Source organism: Odocoileus virginianus, chromosome 31 (assembly GCF_023699985.2).
Source record: "Odocoileus virginianus isolate 20LAN1187 ecotype Illinois chromosome 31, Ovbor_1.2, whole genome shotgun sequence".
NCBI lineage: Eukaryota > Metazoa > Chordata > Mammalia > Artiodactyla > Cervidae > Odocoileus > Odocoileus virginianus.
Window position 1 is genome coordinate 26,988,729 of NC_069704.1, and position 20,914 is coordinate 27,009,642.

A 20,914-nucleotide genomic window follows, 5' to 3' on the forward strand; every position below is an offset into this window, starting at 1 on the left:
AAAGAAGTCCAAGGAAAGCTAGAACTAAAACTCCAATTTCCTGATTCCAAATCCATCTTTTCTAAATCTTGGAAATGAAGAATAACAGCAGCTGGAAACAAAATTAAATCAGAACAGCTAAAAATCCAGTTTCTTTTATGTCCAATTTCCTAAATAAATATAACCTGCTATGCCCAGCAAGTAAATATCACAGCATTTCTGGATATGTCTGTCATTGCATGTTTAGGTTGCAAACTTATTATATGGAGACTTATGTATAGACTACTCAGAAAAATTAAAATCACAAATATGATCCATTATAAACATTAACCCTTATTTATATTGAGTCATAATTCCCCTCCCTTTAAGTTTTAGCCTTCTAGTGCAGAAAGTACTTGGGTTCCCATCTCTATTCCATTTGACCAAATGACTAGGCTTTAGGCATAAGCAGGTATTTGAGATGGAGATTCAAATCATAGACTTCCCACAAAAAGCCCAGAATGTTGGTTAGAAACAAGTCAGAAGTCTTTCACACACTGAAGGAGCAATGATTACACAAGGTAAAATTCTGATACACCTTCAAAGACATAAAACCCTACAAAGATATCAAGGATAATGTAGTAGGGTTAACAAAAAGAACTCCACAGAGATAACCCTCTCAATTTTGGATAAGTGCCTGCTCTTGAGCCTTGAAGGCATTCATCTTTTATTACTGTGCAGTGACAGTTAAATAGTTCTTTCTGGAGTAGAAAACCATCTAAATTTGAAACATATTTTACACTGGAAATGGAGTAGTAAAGAATTTGACTCCAAAGAGCAGTCTGGGCCTTGTTCAGCTTCTAGGAATTATCTATATCTTCGTTTAAAATGGGGGTTATACTTAATGGACATGAATTTGAGAAAACTCTGGGAGATAGTGAAGAACAGGGAAGCCTGGTGTACTACAGTTCATGGGGTCACAAGATGACTTAGCGACTGAACAACAACAATTCTCTTGAGAGTCCCATGGATAGCAAGGAGATAAAACCAGTCAATCCTAAAGGAAATCAACTCTGAATATTCACTGGAAGGACTGATGCTGAAGCTGAAGCTCCAATACTTTGGCCACCTGATGTGAAAAGCCATTGGAAAAGACAATGATGCTGGGAAAGACTGAGGGCAGGAGGAGAAGGCAGTGACAGAGGATGGGATGATTGGATGGTATTACTGACTCAATGAACATGAGTTTGAGCAAACTCTGGGAGATAGTGAAGAACAGAGAAGCCTGGAGGGCTGTAGTCCATGGGGGTGCAAAGAGCTCGACAAGACTTAGCAACTGATCAACAACAACAACAACAACAGATTTTAGGTTGGGACAGGCCAAACCCAACAGTCTTAGGTTGGCCATGCCAGAAAGACAACCACGTGGTTTAGGATGGGTCATGTAGTATCAGTCAAACTGGGGGCAGAGTTCAACCATGTGGAATACTCAATTGATCATGCCTATGTAATGAAGCCCCAGTAAAAGCTGAACCATGAGGTTCAATAGCACTTTCCTGGTTGGCAATACCCATGTTCCTTGTCATGCATCAATGCTGGGAGGGCACTGATGAGAACATCCTGAGAACAATACAAGTTCTATATGTGGAACCCTCCTAGACTCTGACTACTGTCTCTCTTCCTTGGGGTGATATTTATGTGCATCTTTTCTCTGTGATAAACCATAACCATGAAATAATGGCTTTCTATGAGTTCCACGAGTCCTTTAAGCAAATTATCAAATGTAAGGGTGGTTTTGGGAAACTCTCAAACTTGCAGTTGGTATAAGAAATGAGGATGGTCTTGGGAACTGTGCTCTCAAACTTTAGTTTGGCTAACTCTGGGAGGGAACATACATATTTTTCGGTGTAACTCTGAATATTTCTAGAATCTTTCTTGTGCAGTCATCTCCCCTTCAATGTGGATATGACCTCTGATCTCAAAATACTACAAAAAGATAGCATATATGATTACAGGTACATGATTGCTACAAAAATGGTACTGTTCATCTTGTTGGAACACTAATTTTCCTTTCTGGCTGTGAAGAAGAAATCTGCCATAATATGAGCTGCCCAATGGTGGAGGCCACGTTGCAAATAACTGGGGGTGGCCTTCAAACAACATCAAGCAAGAAACTGAGGCCCCTAGTCCCACATTCTGAATGGAGCTGTGGCCAACAACCACATGGGCTCATACACCTTTACCTACTGACCAGTGGAAAGAGGGCACAGCCCTAGCCAACAGAGACTGCAGATGAGATATAAGCAAAGCCATGGACAGAGGAGCCTGGAGGGCTACCGTCCATAGGGTTGCAAAGAGTTGGATACATCTGAAACAACTTGGCACAAGCAAAGCCATAGTTGGACTCCTGAGCCACAGAAACTGTGGGATAATAAAGGTGTGTTATTTTAGATCACTATACCTGTAATAAATAACCAATAAAATAGGTAAGTAGTCTTATTCTTCAGAAATGCAACATTAGAGGGCTATCTCCAAAATGAAAATAGAATCATGTCACTCTCTGGCTTAAAAAAAATTCTCAGTAGTCTCTCACTGAATACAAATAAAAGTCAAACACCACAGCAAGGTACAAAAGACTTTTCCTTAATCTGACCTCAAGTACCCTGTCTGATCTCTTAATGTGTACCACCCCCCTAAACACTTCTCTTTCTCCCTCTAAGCTCCAGCCATATACAACTAATCATAAATTATCTTAATGATCTATCCTCCCCACCTATATGCTGTTCCCATTCCTACAGCAATTCTCCCTTGGTCTGCTCCTGCCCTGACTACCCCTCACTTTCTCTACAGAAGTAAGACTGGGGCCGCCTCAGTGGCTTTGCCCTTTCCCAGATCACTGCAGAATATTTCTGTGTAGCAGGTTGCTCACTGTGCCTTCTATTGCTTGTTTGCTGCCATTCTTGCTTACTTACACACTCTTCCTCCTTGAAGGGAGAAAATGAGTTTTGCTTGTCTGGGTTTATTTTTCTACAGTACTGGCAGAGAAGTGGCACTCAATAAACTTCTACTAAATGAATGATTTTACTCTGCTGACAAAGGTCCGTATAATCAAGGCTATGGCCTTCCCAGTGGTCACATACGGTTTTGAGAGCTGGGTAAAGAAGGCAGAGAGATGAAGAATTGATGCCTTCAAAACTGTGGTAATGGAATAGACTCCTGAGAGTCCCTTGGACAGCAAGGAGACCAAACCAATCACTCTTACAGGAAATCAACCCTGAATACTCATCAGAAAGACTAAAGCTGAAGCTGAAGCTGCAGTATTTTGGTCACCTTATGCAAACAGCCGACTCACTGGAAACATCCCTGATACTGGGAAAGACTGAGGGCAGAAGGAGAAGAGGTCATCAGAGGATGAGATGGCTGGATGGCATCACTGATGCAATGGACATGAACTTGGGCAAACTTTGGGAGATGGTAAGGGATAGGGAGGCCTGGTGTGCTGCAGTCCATGGGGTTGCAGAGAGTCAGACATGACTGGGGGACTGAACAATAACAACAAATGAATGAATGCCAATAAAACTATACACATTGGTCATAACTTTTCAAGGAAAAAAAAAAGTTATAATCCACAAAATAATTTTCTGTAGTACAAAGTACCAAACTGTATACCACAGTAAACTATGAACCTCTAAGATTCTCTAAATTTATTCAACATCTTTTCAGTTCACTTCTCAACATCCCATTAAACCTGCCACACAACAGAAAACAAATCAATATCTGCTATTTCATTACTAGATATTAGTCATAAAATCGATATTTTCAAATAATTTAAAGTCATAAAATCAACCCATATCAGAGAATATCACAACTAAATTTAAAGCTAATTCACATTCAAGTAAAAATGTAAGTATTCACGTCTTAGTTTATTCAAGCTTTTTTTTTATTCAAGCTTTAATTCAAAAAACTCCAAAGTCAATTTTGAATGGAAAAGTAAACAAACCAGTATTCTTTCACTTTCTAGTTTTTTTTTTTAACCAAATATTCATATCCACACTTACTGAAATTTCAGCTGAGAAGAGAAAGAAAGGTTCCTTTGATTGCTAAAAGTACCAGTGATAAAATTAATTTTTAAAGATGTTCACACAGTTATCTAAATACCACTTCAACTTCAGAAAAAATAATAGTAAGGGAATTAATACTATTTTCTTCATTCAGCAAACAAATATATTTGACTATCAAATCCCAAATTTTAACATTTATATTTAAAAAGCTGATTCTGACAGCTGAATTTTTGTTACATGTAACAAAATAAAGGGGGAAGTGGGCCTCAAATGACTAAGCTAAAAAATAATTTGTGTTATGAGTACTTACTACACAAGGTAAAAAATAACAGAAGTTTATGATAATCAGTGGAAGCAATCTGAGTACCGCAGTTACAAATATTTTAGTTCTCTAGTACAACACACTGCATTTCACCCTGCAGAAAGAATGTTGGCAAAGACCTCTACCACATGGAAACTGCTTGTAAAGCTGTTGGGCCCTGAAATTCTATTCAACAGTTTGAAATCACTCCACAGCTTTTCTCATTCACCCTCCCACTTGGGGCTAATGCGAGCCATGACCATCTATTGAGGAAAACCACAAAAAACTTCAAAACAGCTACAACGGTAGGCTCTTTTCTCACCTATTATTTTAAATATTGTTTGTTAAAATGTGACATCTAACAATCTTAGTAAATGTAAAGGCAATCTTTAATCTTTGTAAGTTTCAGTTACCTCGGACAACTATTTTTTAACAAGCACTTAAGTATATCACCGCATAACTTGAATGTCCATGCAGGCAAGAACAGCGTGCTGTAAAAGTCACAAAACCATGTTATGCTTAATTTCAACCATTGACTTTTTTGACAAACTAGTATCTAAAATGCAGCACCAGCAATTCTGAGTGATTTTGTCTGAAGTTACTTAAGAAAAAGTATAAAATGTACACCACCAGATAAAATCCAGTGGTGAGCCTAAAAGAATCTTTCCTATTTCATTCCCTTGAAATCTTTGATTAAAGTTCTATTATTTTTCTAGTCTGCAAAACTATTTTTTGTATTTTTCATACCTTAAATTTTAAAATAAATGCTATTAACTAAAAATAATTATATCTATGGAAATTATAAAACTGAGGAATTTGAAATTATGGCTTTTTCAATATTCTGGATCACCTAAAAGTGTTAATGACTATTTTTCATAATATTAAATTTAAAGTTTAAGTTCTAAAACTGTTCCTGGAACTTGTTTCTGCTCATACCAATACAAATCAGGCGTTCTTATAAAGTAGCAAAGCTGAAATATGATATTTTTAACTCACATGAGACAGGATCATGGGTCTTCATTTTAACTGTTTATATCACAGGTATTCTAAGAAGACTTCAATTGTATACCTTTGTTCAAGGTAACTAATTATTAAAAAACTGAAATTATCAACGTTGCTTGGATTTTTGATAGAAAAAGAACTAAAACCATTTTCTGAAACTATTTTTCAGAATATCACTGATACATAAAAACTTTTAGCATCTAATTAAAGATCACAAAGGGTTAAACACTGTTCGCTGGCCCCTGCTGCGTGTACCCTGCCAAAAAGTCCTCTAAGCTTTTAAATATTGCTTCTATGGTCTGCATTTTTATTTCCAGGGAAAAAGAGAGTATTGTCCCACAGTCAGCAGGCCACTAGCTTATTAGTTTTCAGTCACCTTAATTTCTATTAAAATGAAGACTCTGCAATCTACACTTCTCCTGTTCCTGTTTGTGCCTCTGATAAAGCCAGCACCACCATCTCAGCAGGATTCACGCATTATCTATGATTATGGAACAGATAATCTTGAAGAAACCGTTTTTAGCCAAGATTATGAGGATAAATACCTGGATGGAAAAAGTACTAAGGTATTTTATTTCTACTCTAAATTTAATTTCTAAAATAGTTACCCATTTAAATGCATGTTTTTGTTTTTTCTCACTGTGTCTGATAAGGTAAGAGGAAAGGAAAAGCACTTGAAATGATTCAAAACAATTCAAAATAACTGTCCCTAAAACTATATTTTTCAAGTATGCATGCTTCCCAAATTAATAGACTCTATGATAACCAAATAGTATCTGTAACAACCAAAACATAAAATTTAAGGAAAACTAAAATTTGAAATATAAAATTTAAGGAAAATTCAATTTAAAGATGATCTCTCATCAGCAGAGATTTACATTTAAGTCATGATACATAGTGCCTTTTATTTGCATATTAAAATAAAATAGGAGAAATGTGTATTAGGAGAAATACAGATGGATTACCAGCTTAAGGTTTATTATTTTAGGAAGAAGTAGTTCAAGTACATAAATAGAAGAGTACTGCTTGTTTTGTATCTACAGGATTTCATAATAATTCACGTATGTCAACTACACAGTATCAAAAAATTAAAACTACTAATATGGAGCATGATTCTCAATCAATTTCAACAATTTAGGCTCTATCATTTTACCAAGTAACTGTCACTGTCATTGTCTACAGGGGTGACTCTCATACCACATTTTTCATCTTCTGCTTGTACAGGGACTAAGTAATTACTTGTGGTTTTACTGGAACACAGAAATGAATACTGGGGAAAGACAAAGTTAATACAGCATGTAAGGATCTGCTGCCTGCCTACTGTGTGTCTGTATGTGTCTTTCTCACACACACACAATGGACAATGAGAGATGCAGCCAAATACTTCACAATGTTGATTCCTTGAAAAGTTCTCTACTATAAATGAGATGATAAGTGTTTTAAGAGTGAACAGTTACAATAGATTCTTTTTTTTCAGTACAGATGAGCAAATGTTAGTATTATAATTTCTTTCAATGAAGTTGGCTAATATGCTAGTATTATTATTATCATATATGTATATAAATATATGTATATATAGTCATGCTTCCCAGGTGCTTAGGGGAAAAAAAAAAGGCCTATTATAACAAGCTGTTGGCTCACATGGCTGATTTCAATCTTATCAATCAGTTTAAAGAATACTTTCAAAATCTCCTGGTCCCTAAAAAGTAGTAAATAAAAAAGTTCTCTGCTTCTTCTGTTTACATTGCTTTAGGAGTCTAACTACAAACACAGGGACCAAGATATTTGTGAAGTGGACCAGAATTCAACAGCACTTAATAGACAAATGGAGAGTGGAGGGACCGTTCAACCAGAACATTTATGGGAGAACGCTGCCTGTAATCCCTCAGTTTTACAGTCCAAATTGTAAATAATACCAAAATTACCAAATTGTAAATAATTGTAAATAAACGTTTATTTTTCCAATAGGAAAAAGAAACTATGATAATAGTACCCAATGAGAAAAGTTTTCAATTACAAAAAGATGAGAGTATAACGCCATTACCCCCCAAGAAAGAAAATGATGGTAAGTATGAATACTCTATTATCCTATTTTTAAAAGGAGCTTTAAAAAGTAGCTTACAATGGAACTTTATTTGTTATAGTTATCAAAATTGCATCAGGATACAGTAACTCCAAACAGTGGAATTTTATCTCCAATGATAAAGTCAAACAGGTATATTGTGAATTTTCACCATTTGCCATTCCACATCATAAGTGAAAAACATGGAATAGGAACATTCAAGAACAACCAAAGTTCAGTTTAGGTTTAGCCTCTTTAAAGTGTGTGCTTCTATCTAAATAAAATCAATTCAAGAAATTCTTGTCAAATTCCAGTTAGTTGCAATCCCTGGTGGTTCAGCTGGTAAAGAATCTGCCTGCAATGTGGGAGACCTGGGTTCAATCCCAGGTTGGGAAGATCCCCTGGAGAAGGGAATGGCTACCCACTCCAGTATTCTGGCCTGGAGGATTCCATGGATTGTATAGTCCATGGGGTCGCAAAGAGCTGGACACAACTGAGCAATTTTCACTTTCACATGTAGTCTGAGGATAAAGTAAATAAAAATCTCATTTTTGCTGTTAAGAAATTCACAGGAGAGATGGTTATATATATAAGTAATTATAATGTACATTTCAATTAAAACAATAGAAAACATAAAAATAACAAGTTACAAAGTACTACTTATTAGTTTCTATTTGGTTTGTTATTGCTCTCTCACAGACCATTATTTCACGTGACAATACGAAAAAAAAAATCACACACTAATTTCTATAGTGCTACAATAAAATTAAAATGAACCAAAACAGAAGTTGGGTAAGGTTGATCCTCAAGTTCAGATGGAAAATCAGATCTGCATGAATACCTATCAGAACATACTTTAAAGCCTCCATACTTAAAATAAGTATAATATTGGTACATGAATGAATGTCCTCAGACAGAAAGAAATACATATAGGAATTTGGTAAATAACAAAGGGAGCAACTTTAATCACTGAGGCAAAGATGACGTTTTTATTTTTAAAAAATAGTTATTTATGTGTGTATGGCTGCTCTGGGTCTTCACTGCTGTCTCTGAGTTTTCTCCAGTTGCAGATGGGGCGACCCTTTGTTGCAGTGCTCAGGCTTCAGTAGGTGTAGCATATGGGCTCAGCAGCTGTGGCTCATGAGCCTAGTTGCTCTGTGCCATGTGGCATCATCCCAGACCAGGGATCAAACCCATGTCCCCTGCATTGGCAGATGGGACTCTTAACCACTGGATCACCAGGCAAGTACCAAAGATGATATTTTTAAAAACTGAGTCTGGGACAACCTTGAAAAGGGATACAATTATATCCCTCTTATACAGAAAAATAAACTTCAAATAAATTAGGGTCTAAATGTAAAAAGTGAAACCATTTAAATAGTAGAAGATTACTTGACTGTGGGATGTCTCAAAACCCAGAGATGATAATAGAAAAGACCAATAAGTTTGACTCCATAAATGAAAAACATTTGCATGGCAAAAATCATCATAAATGAGGCCAAAGACAACTTAAAACTGAGAAAAATATTTTCAATATACACCACTGTAAAGAGTTAATATCTCTAATTTATAAAGAACAAGTAAAAGTCCAGGAAAAAGAAATTGATCAAAAATTCATGGGTAAAATGGGCAAAAGGTATGAACAGACAATTCACAAAATGACATAAAAATGACCCTTAAACACATAAAAGGTGTTCAATCTCACATGTAAATTTAAATTGAGATAAAATTTTTTAACCTATCTGACAAAAGTGTGACAATATATTAATCTATTCCACTGGCAAAACCTGTGGGGTATCAGACACTGGCATATGTTGCTGATAGTAATGCAAATTGGTAGAATGGAGAGGAATTTGGTAATATCTGATGAAACCTAATACACATTTACTTTGTGACATAGCAACTGACCTCTAGGAATTTACCCTAGAGATATACCTTCAAAAGTAAGAAAATACTATGCAAAATCTCTGAAGCACTGCTTGCAACAGCAAAATACTGGAAACAATCTAATTATCCATAAATTGAAGAGTGGTTGAATAAAGTATGGTACATCTACCAAGGGAATACTATGAAGTGATAAAAATGAATGAGGAAGATTTCTATAATGAATATGGACTGATTTCTAGAAGAAAAAAACTAAAGTGCAAAAGAGTATCTACAGTAGTATGCTATCTCTTCTAAAAATGAAAGGGATATAAGAAAAGATACAGCTGTATGAAAGAAATTCGAGAAGGGCAATTAAGCTGAGACTATTTACCTATGGGTTACAGATGGACTAGGGGTGGAAGGAGGGGGAGACAGGAACTTCGGGTATGGGGAAAAGGTGGCAGCACTTCTCTGAGCACACTTTTTGTGCATGTTTGATTTCAGAACAACATTATGTTCACATAAGCAAATAAATACAGTACATTCATAAATAAAATCAACAACGATATGATAAAAAGAACCCAAACTGACAAACAAACAGAAAAATACAAACTTAAATTGCATTTCAAATGAATAACATAACACATTACAGGAAGGGAAATCTACTGAAATAACTCAGTACTTTGATGTATACTTTCAGTAGACAAATAGTAAAATCCCGATGCGTAGGTTTGTTTTCCATAGTGTTACAGGTTAACAACAACGGAACTACTTAATGTGTGCTCCAGGACTGAGTAAAGTAAATGCAAAGTGCATCAGGAGAGTCAGGTTTCTCCCAATCAGAGAAGAGTGCTAAAAGATACAGTGAGGGGGAAGGCTAGAAGGAACACTATGGAGATGAAGTGGAATGGACTGGAATGAAAGGGATCAGCATCAACTTCTGGTTTGTATACAGATACACAGAAAAAGATATAGACATGTTTGCTTCCCTGTGTGAGTATGTATGTGTATATATGCATATGACATGTTTATGTTTTTATATGAGAATGTGGTACATTATATTATATATGTTTACATGTGTGTACATGTGTAGTATGTTCATGTGTAAATACTTATACATGTGTATATGTGTATTATATATGCTGCTGCTGCTGCTAAGTTGTTTCAGTCATGTCTGACTCTGTGTGACCCCATAGATGGCAGCCCATCAGGCTCCTCTGTCCCTCGGATTCTCCAGGCAAGAATACTGGAGTGGGTTGCCATTTCCTTCCCCAATGCATGCATGCATGCTAAGTCGCTTCAGTTGTGCCCAACTCTGTGAAACCCTATGGACAGCAGCCCACCAGGCTCCTCTGTCCACGGGATTCTCTAGGCAAGAATACTGGAGTGGGTTACCATTTCCTTCTCTGTATTATATATGAAAAGAGAGCAAAATAAAAATAAATATATTTCCAGTCCTCTTTGCTGAAAGATCCTAGAAACAATGAGATCCCAGCAGCAATGAGCACATGCACACCCAAATCTTGGTTTCTAAATACCATTCTCCACTGAAATGGACCAGTACTTCTTGAAGTAATAGCTGATTTCAGACCTGGGGCAGGGAATGGGCAAGGATTGGTACGGGACATCTCAGCATGCCAGAAAATAAGTAAGCTCTCAGAGAATAGTAGAGACATTTAATTTTTTAATCAAAATATAAAAAATACATATGTATAAATATATGACAGATGTATGATTTATTCACTGAAATTCAGACAATAATGCTGAGAGAAATTTTAAAAGACCTAAATATATAGATAGAGATACATTGTATTCAAGGACCAGAAAACTCAGTATCCTTAAAATGTCAATTTCCCCCAAATTCATCTGTAGATTCAATGCAGTCCCAATTAAAATGCTAGCAGGCTTTAAGTAATTAACAAGCTGACTTTAAAATTTATATAAAGATGAAAAGAACCTAGAAGAAACATAACATTAAAGAAGAATAAATTTGGAGAATTTATACTACCTAATATCAAGACTTACTATACAACTTTTAAAAGAAAACAGAATAAAAACTTGGTGGTTGGCAAAGATTTCTTAAACACAGCACAAAAAGCATGAACTATAAGGGAGTCAATTATTATTCATTGAGATAAAAAATGTTTGCTCTTTAAGAGACATTGATTAGAAAAAAAAAAAACAAGCCAGAAACTGGAGAAAACATTTTCTCCAAAACATAAATCTGACAAATGACTTATATCTATACAACACATATAATTCAAAACTAATAATGCAAAATGCATTTAAAAAGCAAGCAAAAGACATGAGTAGACACTTCACTATATACAAAAAAATCTGTGGATGGCAAATAAGTATATAAAAAGATGCTCAGCTGACTCACTGGAAAAGACCCTGATGCTGGGAAAGATTGAGGGCAGGAGGAGAAGGGGACAACAGAGGATGAGATGGTTGGATGGCATCATCGACTCGATGGACATGGGTTTGGGTGGACTCCGGGAGTTGGTGATGGACAGGGAGGCCTGGCGTGCTATGGTTCATGGGGTCGCAAAGAGTCTGACGCAACTGAGCAACTGAACTGAACAGCACGTTAGTTATTAGGCAAATGTAAATTCAAACATGAAATACCACAATACATCTTACTTGAAAGGCTAAAATAAAAAAGTCCAACCACACATACCAAATGTTGGAAAGAATGAGGAGCAACTAGAACTTATATGCACTGCTAACGAGAATGTAAATGGCACAATGACTTTGGAAAACAGTTTAGGACTTTTTCCAAAAGGTAAAATATACATGTATGATAAGACACAGCCATTCTATGCTTAGGTATTTATAGAAGAGAAATGAAAGCATTAAGTCCATACATTAATGTTCATAGTAGCTCTCTTTGAAATCTGCAAACTGGAAACAACCCAAATATATGTAAGAGATGACTGTATAAAGTGTGTCTATTGACAGAATGGAATAAACTGGAATGAACTCAATAACAAATAGAAATGAATTACTGATAATGCAAAAATAGATGACCCTCAAAATAATTATGCAGAGTTAAAGAAGCCAGACAAAAGAGTCTATACTGCATTTTTTTGATATAAAAGTTTCAGAAATAATATGTTAAGTTTCTGGTCCTTAATATATTCATAATATTAACATATTAAGATAATAACAGAAAGGATATTAGTGGTTACTGTGAGGGAGAGATGATTACCAAAGAGCATGAGGAAACTTTTGGAGTGATGGATATGTTAATTATCTTGATTGTGGTGATGGACATCCAACTTATACATTATGCAAGTTAAATATGTACAATTTATTGTATAACATTGAACAACAAAAAGGCTATGGGATGATAAAACAGAGTTTAGGAGTTCTTGTTGACTAATCTGGGGCAATTTGATTATCAAAATAAATATGACAGTGACATATGACCCATGGGATAAGGAATTCATAAGTTCATACTGACAAAAGTAAATAAGGAGGGAACGTTCCAGCTCATATCAGAATGTGAACTAACAAATGTAGAAGAAATGATGGAATCAGAAAAATTATTATTTGGCAACTATCCCAGTAATAAATGATTCAAGTAAGACTCTTCGATAGATGAAAACTAGAGTTTTAAAACATGAAAGTTTGATAACAAACCTGATGTTTAGAATCTCAAAGTACTTCTCTAGAAGGTACACACTTATTACAAAAGAAAAATCAGTAATTTTACAGGGTGAGAACCATGGCAGACACCAACTGAATCAAGTTACCCAAGACAGCATTGTAAGGAATGAGATAGATACATGACACAGAGGATGCAACATTATTTCTGTAGTATTCCTGCCAAAAATGAGGAACCTTTTTTATAAACCCCAGTTGAAAAACATTCTGCAAAATAAATGCCCTGAAAATAAATTTTTTAAAAATTCAAAAATTTCCAAAACAGTAAAAAGATATTAAAAACAAAGACTAAGGAACTCTTCCAGGTTGAAGGCATGACAAGTAAATGCAATGAATGATACAGAGTCCAATGGCATTCTAAAAGTACCTACAATGACTCCAAATTTTTGTTGCTGTTGTTGTTGCTGGAAATGACTTTTACTTGAATCTAAGTTTAAGGGAGATTGGAGGAGATTATTACGAAGCTAAAACTCAAAATTCTCTATGACTCCAAGTTCATACTTTGTTTATTTTACTAATTAGTTTCATTGAAATGACTGATGCTGAAGCTGAACCTCTAATACTTCGGCCACCTAATGCGAAGAGTTGACTCACTGGAAAAGATTCTGATGCAGGGGAAAATTGAAGGCAAAAGGAGAAGGGGGTGGCAGAGGATGAGATGGTTAGATAGCATCACCAACTCAATGGACATGAATTTGAGCAAACTACGGGAGACAGTGAAGGAGACCGGAGCCTGGTATGCTGCAGTGCACGGGGTTGCAATGAGGAGGACATGACTTAGCAACTGAACAACAAACTCATTAGAAATGTGTTTGCACTACCCCAAGTGTGATGAATCAAGCTTGTGCTTACCTTAAATCCAGCTTTATGGGTTTTTGATATGCAAATGAAGAAATGTAACTGTCAGTCAATTCAGCAATTAAATGATCATTGCCAAAACAGACAGGAGAATAAAAGAGATGGTGTATTACAGAATTTAAAATAAAATTATGCTGAGTTACCAGATGTAATATAGATCACTAGCTAATATGGCCACATCTTTCCTGTTATCATTTATAATTGTGTAAAGTATCTTTTCAAATTAATAGTAACACTCATGATAGCAAGAATTTTAATACTAGAGGTCACATATTTTTAAATTATTGAGTTTTATGATTTTGTTTCCCAATTCAGAAATGCCGACATGCCTGCTCTGTGTTTGTTTAAGTGGCTCTGTATACTGTGAAGAAGTTGACATTGATGCTGTACCACCTTTGCCAAAGGAATCAGCCTATCTTTATGCACGATTCAACAGAATTAAAAAGCTGACTGCCAAAGATTTTGCAGACATACGTAAGTTAATTTTAAATAAAATATTAATGTTAACTCATGTTGGTTATTTAACTCATATAAACACAAGTTCCTAGGTACCTGTGGCCTATCACATGTGGGATAGTCACTGTTGGGGTATTTTAAGTATCCTGCCAGGAGGGTAGCCACACAGAGCAACTATGTCTGCAGTCAAATCCAAGTCCTGGATCACTCATCCCAGAAAAATTTTCTATATTCCAATTTCATCAAGGGCTTCTGAAGAAAATTATACCAAGAAATGCACACTGGCTCTACTACACATTTACAAGATTAACCATACTGAATTCATGCTGTCACTGGTAGTTCCCAATGGATTGAATACAGCTGTTTCTCATTATTTGTGGATTTTATGTTTTCAAACTCACCTACTTTATAAAATTTATTTGTGACCCCAAAATAAATACTTCTGGCACTTTCATGGTTATTCACAGGCATGTGCACACTGGCAAAAATTTGAGTCATCCAGGTGAGGTGGAACAAGATGCTTTGTCCTTTATTTCAGCTTTAAACAAGAACCTTGTTTACGGTCTACTTAGTGCAGTATTTTTCACTTTTCATTTTTTGGCTTTTATGCTGTTTGAAACACTCCCTAAATATAGTACTGAAGTGCTGTATATTGTTCCTAACCGCAAGAAGGCTGTGATGTGCCTTCCAGAAAAAATACGTGTTAAGTACTCTTCATTTAAGCGAGTTACAGTGCTGTTGGCTGTGAGTTTAATATTAATGTAGCAACAGTATATACTAAGTAAGATGCCTTTAAAAAAGAAACACATATAAAATTTTCTGATTGGCTGATGAAAATGTGTGATGAAAGGCTCGAATCCTGTATATTCCCTAAGAGCAATGGTTCCACATTCACTAATTCAGCATTTGTGTCGACTTTATAGATGACTACCTTGAATAGTGAGAAGTGACCATATCTCCTAATCATCCTAGACAGAACAAAAGTGATGCATACATACAAACACATATTGAATTTCTCTCTCAGTATGTACCATGTTAACCAATTAGGGAACATTTTTGCCTTTGTTGTTTTTAACCAATAATGCATGGAGAGATTAAGATAATATAGCCACAATCACAGGGGTTTCCCTGGTGGCTAAGATGGCAAAGTATCTGCCTGCAATGTAGGAGGACCTGAGTTCAATCCCTAGGTCAGGAAGATCTCCTGGAGAAGGGAATGGCAACCCATTCCAGTATTCTTGCCTCGACAGGATGCCAGGGACAGAGGAGAGGAGCCTGATGGGCTACAGTTTATGGAGTTGCAAAGAGTCAGACACAACTGAGCAACTAATACAAACAAAACAAGCCCATAATCACAATGCAACAGGTTGGCAAGAAATCCAAAAATATTTACATGATTCTATTCAATCAAACATAATGTTTGCTTTCCATAATTTGCAACAAAGAATTTCTTTCAAATTACTTGAGCATACTGAGAATTTAAATAAAAAAGGATGGAAAGACTCTATTAACTTAAAGTTCCCTTCCAAGCCTGAAATTCTAGAACTCCAGTGAGAAGTTCCCTCTCAAGCCTGAAATTCTAGAACCCCAGTGAGAAGTTCACTTCCAAGCCTGAAATTCTAGAGCTCCAGTGAGAAACGCTATCAGTGTCAAGCACTGAGTATATGCGGAGTACTCATTCAATAACACTTACTGAGCTACTAATTGTACATGTTCTGCAAAGCACTAAAAATACAAGAAATTTGAAATACCTGTTAAATAAATGCTTTTCCTCAGTCCACACAATTAAGAATTTAACTTCATGTATTTAAAATTTTTTTCTGTATTGTTTACATATTTTTCCTTCAAGCTAACTTAAGACGACTCGATTTTACGGGAAATTTGATTGAAGACATAGAAGATGGTACTTTTTCAAAACTTTCTCTGTTAGAAGAACTTACACTAGCTGAAAATCAACTACTGAAGCTTCCAGTTCTCCCTCCCAAGCTTACTTTATTTAATGCAAAATATAACAAAATCAAGAGCAGAGGAATCAAAGCAAATGCATTCAAAGTAAGTATTTTATAGTATGACTGAGCACAGTATAATATCATCATTATACAGCCAATAATAACATGATAAAATAAAAAGAAACTATAGCCTAGAATTTTGTTTTAAAACTATTACATAATAAATAGTGATATTATTAGGCTTATTCAAGTCTAGCTTATGCCTGTACTTCACTTAAAATAACTTTATTTTGTTTCACGGGACTACCTGGTGTCACATCTCTTTCCCTACACAGCAAATATTTATTTATATAGACAAAGACTCATGGCACCAAGAGTCTCCAAAACCTCAAAATGGAAATTTTCCTGTGTTTCTTCTTCCCTACAGTATTAGTAATTTATAAACACCAGAAAAATCATGCTCTAAAGACTGAATTTTATTTTTAATACTTAAAAGTATTAGACCATAGAATTCTGTATGAAGATACTCTTTTGAATTCCATGATGGCACCTAAAACAAAATTCTGTATGTAGTAAAAATTAAATATATTTCTTAATTTAGTCATTCAAGAAAATAAATGTTCAGGAAAAAGGGAAGGTGATTTACTTTGATTTAGTTAGCCAGGTTGTCTCAAGATGCACAGTCTACAGAGAGGTAATCACCTCAGCCCAGGACTTCCATTGATCTGAAGTATTCATTCCCAGTCCTGGAAGAAATCCCACATAAAAGATTGATAATCATGCTACTGGTTAGCAACAGAAGACCTTGCTCAAAATAGAGGATTGTAGCTCCTTTTGACAATTCCTAACAGTTGCTCAGAAGTTAAGGAATCTTAAGAGGACTTTCAGAAACTGGACTTACTTTAAAAACAAACAAAAAGATGCTTGTAATTTGAACATACCCAATTTGAGCAGGTAAACCTTTGAATAACTGGTATGTTAAAGACCTACAGGAGCTGGTCAACATTTACAAAAGAAGTATTTGAATATTTTGGATTTTACACATGGATTACAGAAGGGATTCATGACAAATTGGCAACAAAATGATAAAGTCAGCTATTTTCTCGTTTTGCTTAATGCCCAAGGCTGCAAAAGCCACTGGTGAAATCAAGTCACTCTAATCCATGTAAAGAGGTCCACTGTGGAGGACAGGAGCTTGATTCTTACATGACGGATTGCAGGATGCTTAAAAGGGCTTCCTAGGTAGTGCAGTGGTAAGGAATCTACCTGCCAAAGCAGGAGACTGGGGTTGGATCCCTGGTTCAGGAAGATCTCCTGGTGTAAGAAATGGCAACTCACTCCAGTATTCCTCGCCTGGAAAATCCCATGGACAGAGGAGACTGGTGGGTTCCATGGGTCACACAGAGCTGGACATGACTGAGTGACTAAGCACACATGTAGGATGCTTAAGAAAGGATTAAAATAACAACAAATTAATTCTAAAAAAAAAAACAAATCCAAATTCTGCCATAGGATGTATATCAAAAGTAAGGTAAAACATTACTGTCAGGGGAAACTGTATCTTGAAACTACAAAATTATACACAATAATGGGTTATTGATTATGAAGAGTAATCTAATGTAGATCCCTTGGGGGGGTAAAAAAAATCATACAGAGCCACGTATTTAATACATTGCTTTGGAAGATATCTTACTAACAAGCACACACATCTCTTAGGAATATTCATTCTACTACAAGTTGGTGGAGCTGAAATGGAAAGTTCTGGAGGTTCAAGAGAGGTTATAGCAGTGCCAGGATCCAAATACAATCCTGCATAAGCATTAGCATCATCACCTATTCCAAAGACAAATTTAAAGAGCCCCAGAAATTGACTGAGGCTGAGGCTGGCTATGACTGGGTATTCAGATGTGAGATTGAGTAGACAGACATGGGGATGCATTAGGGTTCTACTGCCCTTTTCAAAGGACTGAGATACACTACTTGTAAAACCAAAACAACACAACAAAACAACAAACAAAAAATCCCACCAAATCAAAAACTACCATACCAATGATTAATAGTATTGCTACATGTCTATATCTGTGTATTTATACTTATGTGTATATAGCTTGAATTGTGAAGAAATGCACTGATCTCAGATATCAACTCAAGCAAAAGCACCTTTTCCTTACAGAAACTGAGTAACCTCTCCTTCCTCTACTTGGATCACAATGCTTTGGAATCTGTGCCTCTTAATTTACCAGAAAGTCTGCGTGTAATTCATCTTCAGGTATGATTGCTCCTTTCACAGTATCAGACTTTAATTCAAATTACTATGGGTCAATCTTACGATTCATTAGGAAATTCACTTACTTATATGTAAATGTTGCCCATCAAAAGCATTAGTATTTAGTCAAATGCTCTCTCTTGCCCAGAAGCCACAGTTCTATTCAGAGCAAAACCAAAGGACCAGTAACACCAGGTATGAGGTCTGCTCTTATAGTATGGCTTGCCTCCAGGTGTGCACCTGGCATCTCCTAGTTAATCTGACATGTGGATTTGAAAAGTTAGGGGACAGTGAGACCTGTGGTTTATGTTTCTTTCTCCAAATAGCAGTAAACACTTGCTTTTGGAGACTTCCTAGCTGACTTTATTGTCCAACATCAAAGGTAATAGAAAAGTAAAGAGGGAATAAAAAGAAACTAAAAGTGGTCTTTCACCATCACAAGAATTCTCATTTGTTCTTTTTACTTCTTTAAAGTATATTTAAGGACACAGTACCCATTTTGAGTTGACACTCTACAACAGGATACTTTTTCCAGCTAGTATAATCTTATTTGTACTCAGAAATTTGTTACATACCTGAGTTTTATTCTTAGAAAAAGCAAGTAGTCTGTTCTTCCAAAGTGATACTGTAGACTTTAAAAAGGGAGGCTCAGATTGCTCAGACAGGGTTTTTTTATTATCATGAAGATGGATATACAGTATGTACAGTATTTTAAAAATCACTTCTTTTATCGACAGATAAAATATTCTGCCAGACCTCAATACACAGCATACAAAGGATTTATAAACAATTTTTTCCTTTTGTTTTCCAGTTTAACAACATAACTTCAATTACAGATGATACATTCTGCAAGGCTAATGACACCAGTTATATTCGGGATCGCATTGAAGAGATACGCTTGGAGGGCAACCCCATCATCCTGGGAAAACATCCCAACAGTTTTATCTGCTTAAAAAGATTGCCTGTAGGGTCATACATTTAACCACCATCAATGCAGCATAGCTAAAGTACACACATACTTATAATCTGTCTCAACAATGTCTAAAGGAGCATAAATATTTAATATTAATTTTGTATCTGACTATTGAAGGAACTTATGTTTTAAGCAAGGATGTTAAAAAAAAGTCTTATATATAACAACAAGTAAAAAGTAAGATTGACTAAGTTCAAAACAGAAATGTGAAAATATTTGAACAGAATTACAAAATCCCTGTAGTTTGTAATAGAGTACCACTTAAAAGGTATGTTTTTATATAAATACCCAAAATTAAGAAGCGTCACAAAGTTAAAGGATAGGTCCAAGGAACTTTCAACTGTCTTTCCTGGTTTTCACTGGATCCCTAAAGCTTTTAAAGCATATGTTCCAAAAACTGAAAAGCTGAATATTTCTAAGGATCTCTCACTTTTCTTTCTTTTATGATTTATACATTATTCATTATGAAGTAGGAACTCTGTTTTTTTCTTTTAAGGCAGCTACTATATTTTTACTTAGCCTGAGAAATAGGGTATAGTCTCATACCTAAGCAAAACTTTCCAAATAAAGCATAATTTTACTCTCTTGACAAAGAGCTAATATAGTAATGTTCAATTATTCTGTTCTGTGGTCACACAATTAAAAGCTTTAGTAAAGTAGTACAAAAATTTATTTAATCTAAATAATCAACATTCTAAGTCCACCACAAAACATTTTAGGAAGCTATAAGCACATCAAAATCAGTATGCCTATAAAAAAACTGAAAGTCCACTCTGTTTCTCAGAATACAGACATAAAGTTCTCCAACGTAAAGTCTTTCAATTATGATGTAACTGCAAAATATTTTTTATACTATACGAATGAATCTCATCAATAAATTTATCCAAATATAAGCTATGAAAACAAAGAAAATTCTGTGGCATTACTACTGCACACCACCTTCCCAACCACCCATACACATCGACGTTCATGAAAATAAGCCATTCATGTGTAAGAAAGCATCTCAGCAACATTTTCTAAAGATCCATGATTAACTGATATATTTAAAGATAAGAATTAATCTCCAATCTAATAGTGATGATTTATAATGGCACTGCTGCCAGAATGAAGTTCCTGAAATTACTTTCCTCTTGCCCAAACCCCATTCAAAATTCTTAGCTTCCACACTGCTTTGGGGTTGCATATAAAATTACCAGTGCTTTAGAAATAAGTCTGAACTGTGTATATAAAAATTACCAACATTGTTTCCAACATCAATTATAAATTAGAATCAAGTTGGTCTCTATCCTATTTCCAGAACAAATATTATTGGTGTTTTTTCATTTCATAATAAAATAATAAAAGTAAAAAATATGCTGATCTCCATTACCTTAAATAGACAATGCTTTATTCTTGACACTGATAATGAAAGAAACAGAGGATTAAAATGTAAAATATTTTACTCTACAAACATTCCTGAAAGAAACTAAAGAAGAGACGCATAAATAGAACAC

The 20,914-nt window shown here is 35.3% G+C and overlaps 2 protein-coding genes across 2 annotated transcripts in view; one reads left to right on the plus strand and one right to left on the minus strand.

The window, feature by feature from the left end:
* Positions 1-20,914, minus strand: part of CENPP (centromere protein P) — a 225,490-nt gene that overhangs the window by 145,153 nt on the left and 59,423 nt on the right. The window lies entirely within an intron of this gene.
* OGN (osteoglycin) lies at positions 4,518-20,314 on the plus strand. Its single transcript, XM_020883147.2, has 7 exons — positions 4,518-4,625; positions 5,640-5,888; positions 7,291-7,387; positions 14,093-14,251; positions 16,083-16,285; positions 18,356-18,451; positions 19,260-20,314. The coding sequence occupies exons 2-7, from the start codon at positions 5,715-5,717 to the stop codon at positions 19,428-19,430; spliced, it is 900 nt and encodes a 299-aa protein (XP_020738806.1). The 5' UTR covers positions 4,518-4,625; positions 5,640-5,714; the 3' UTR covers positions 19,431-20,314.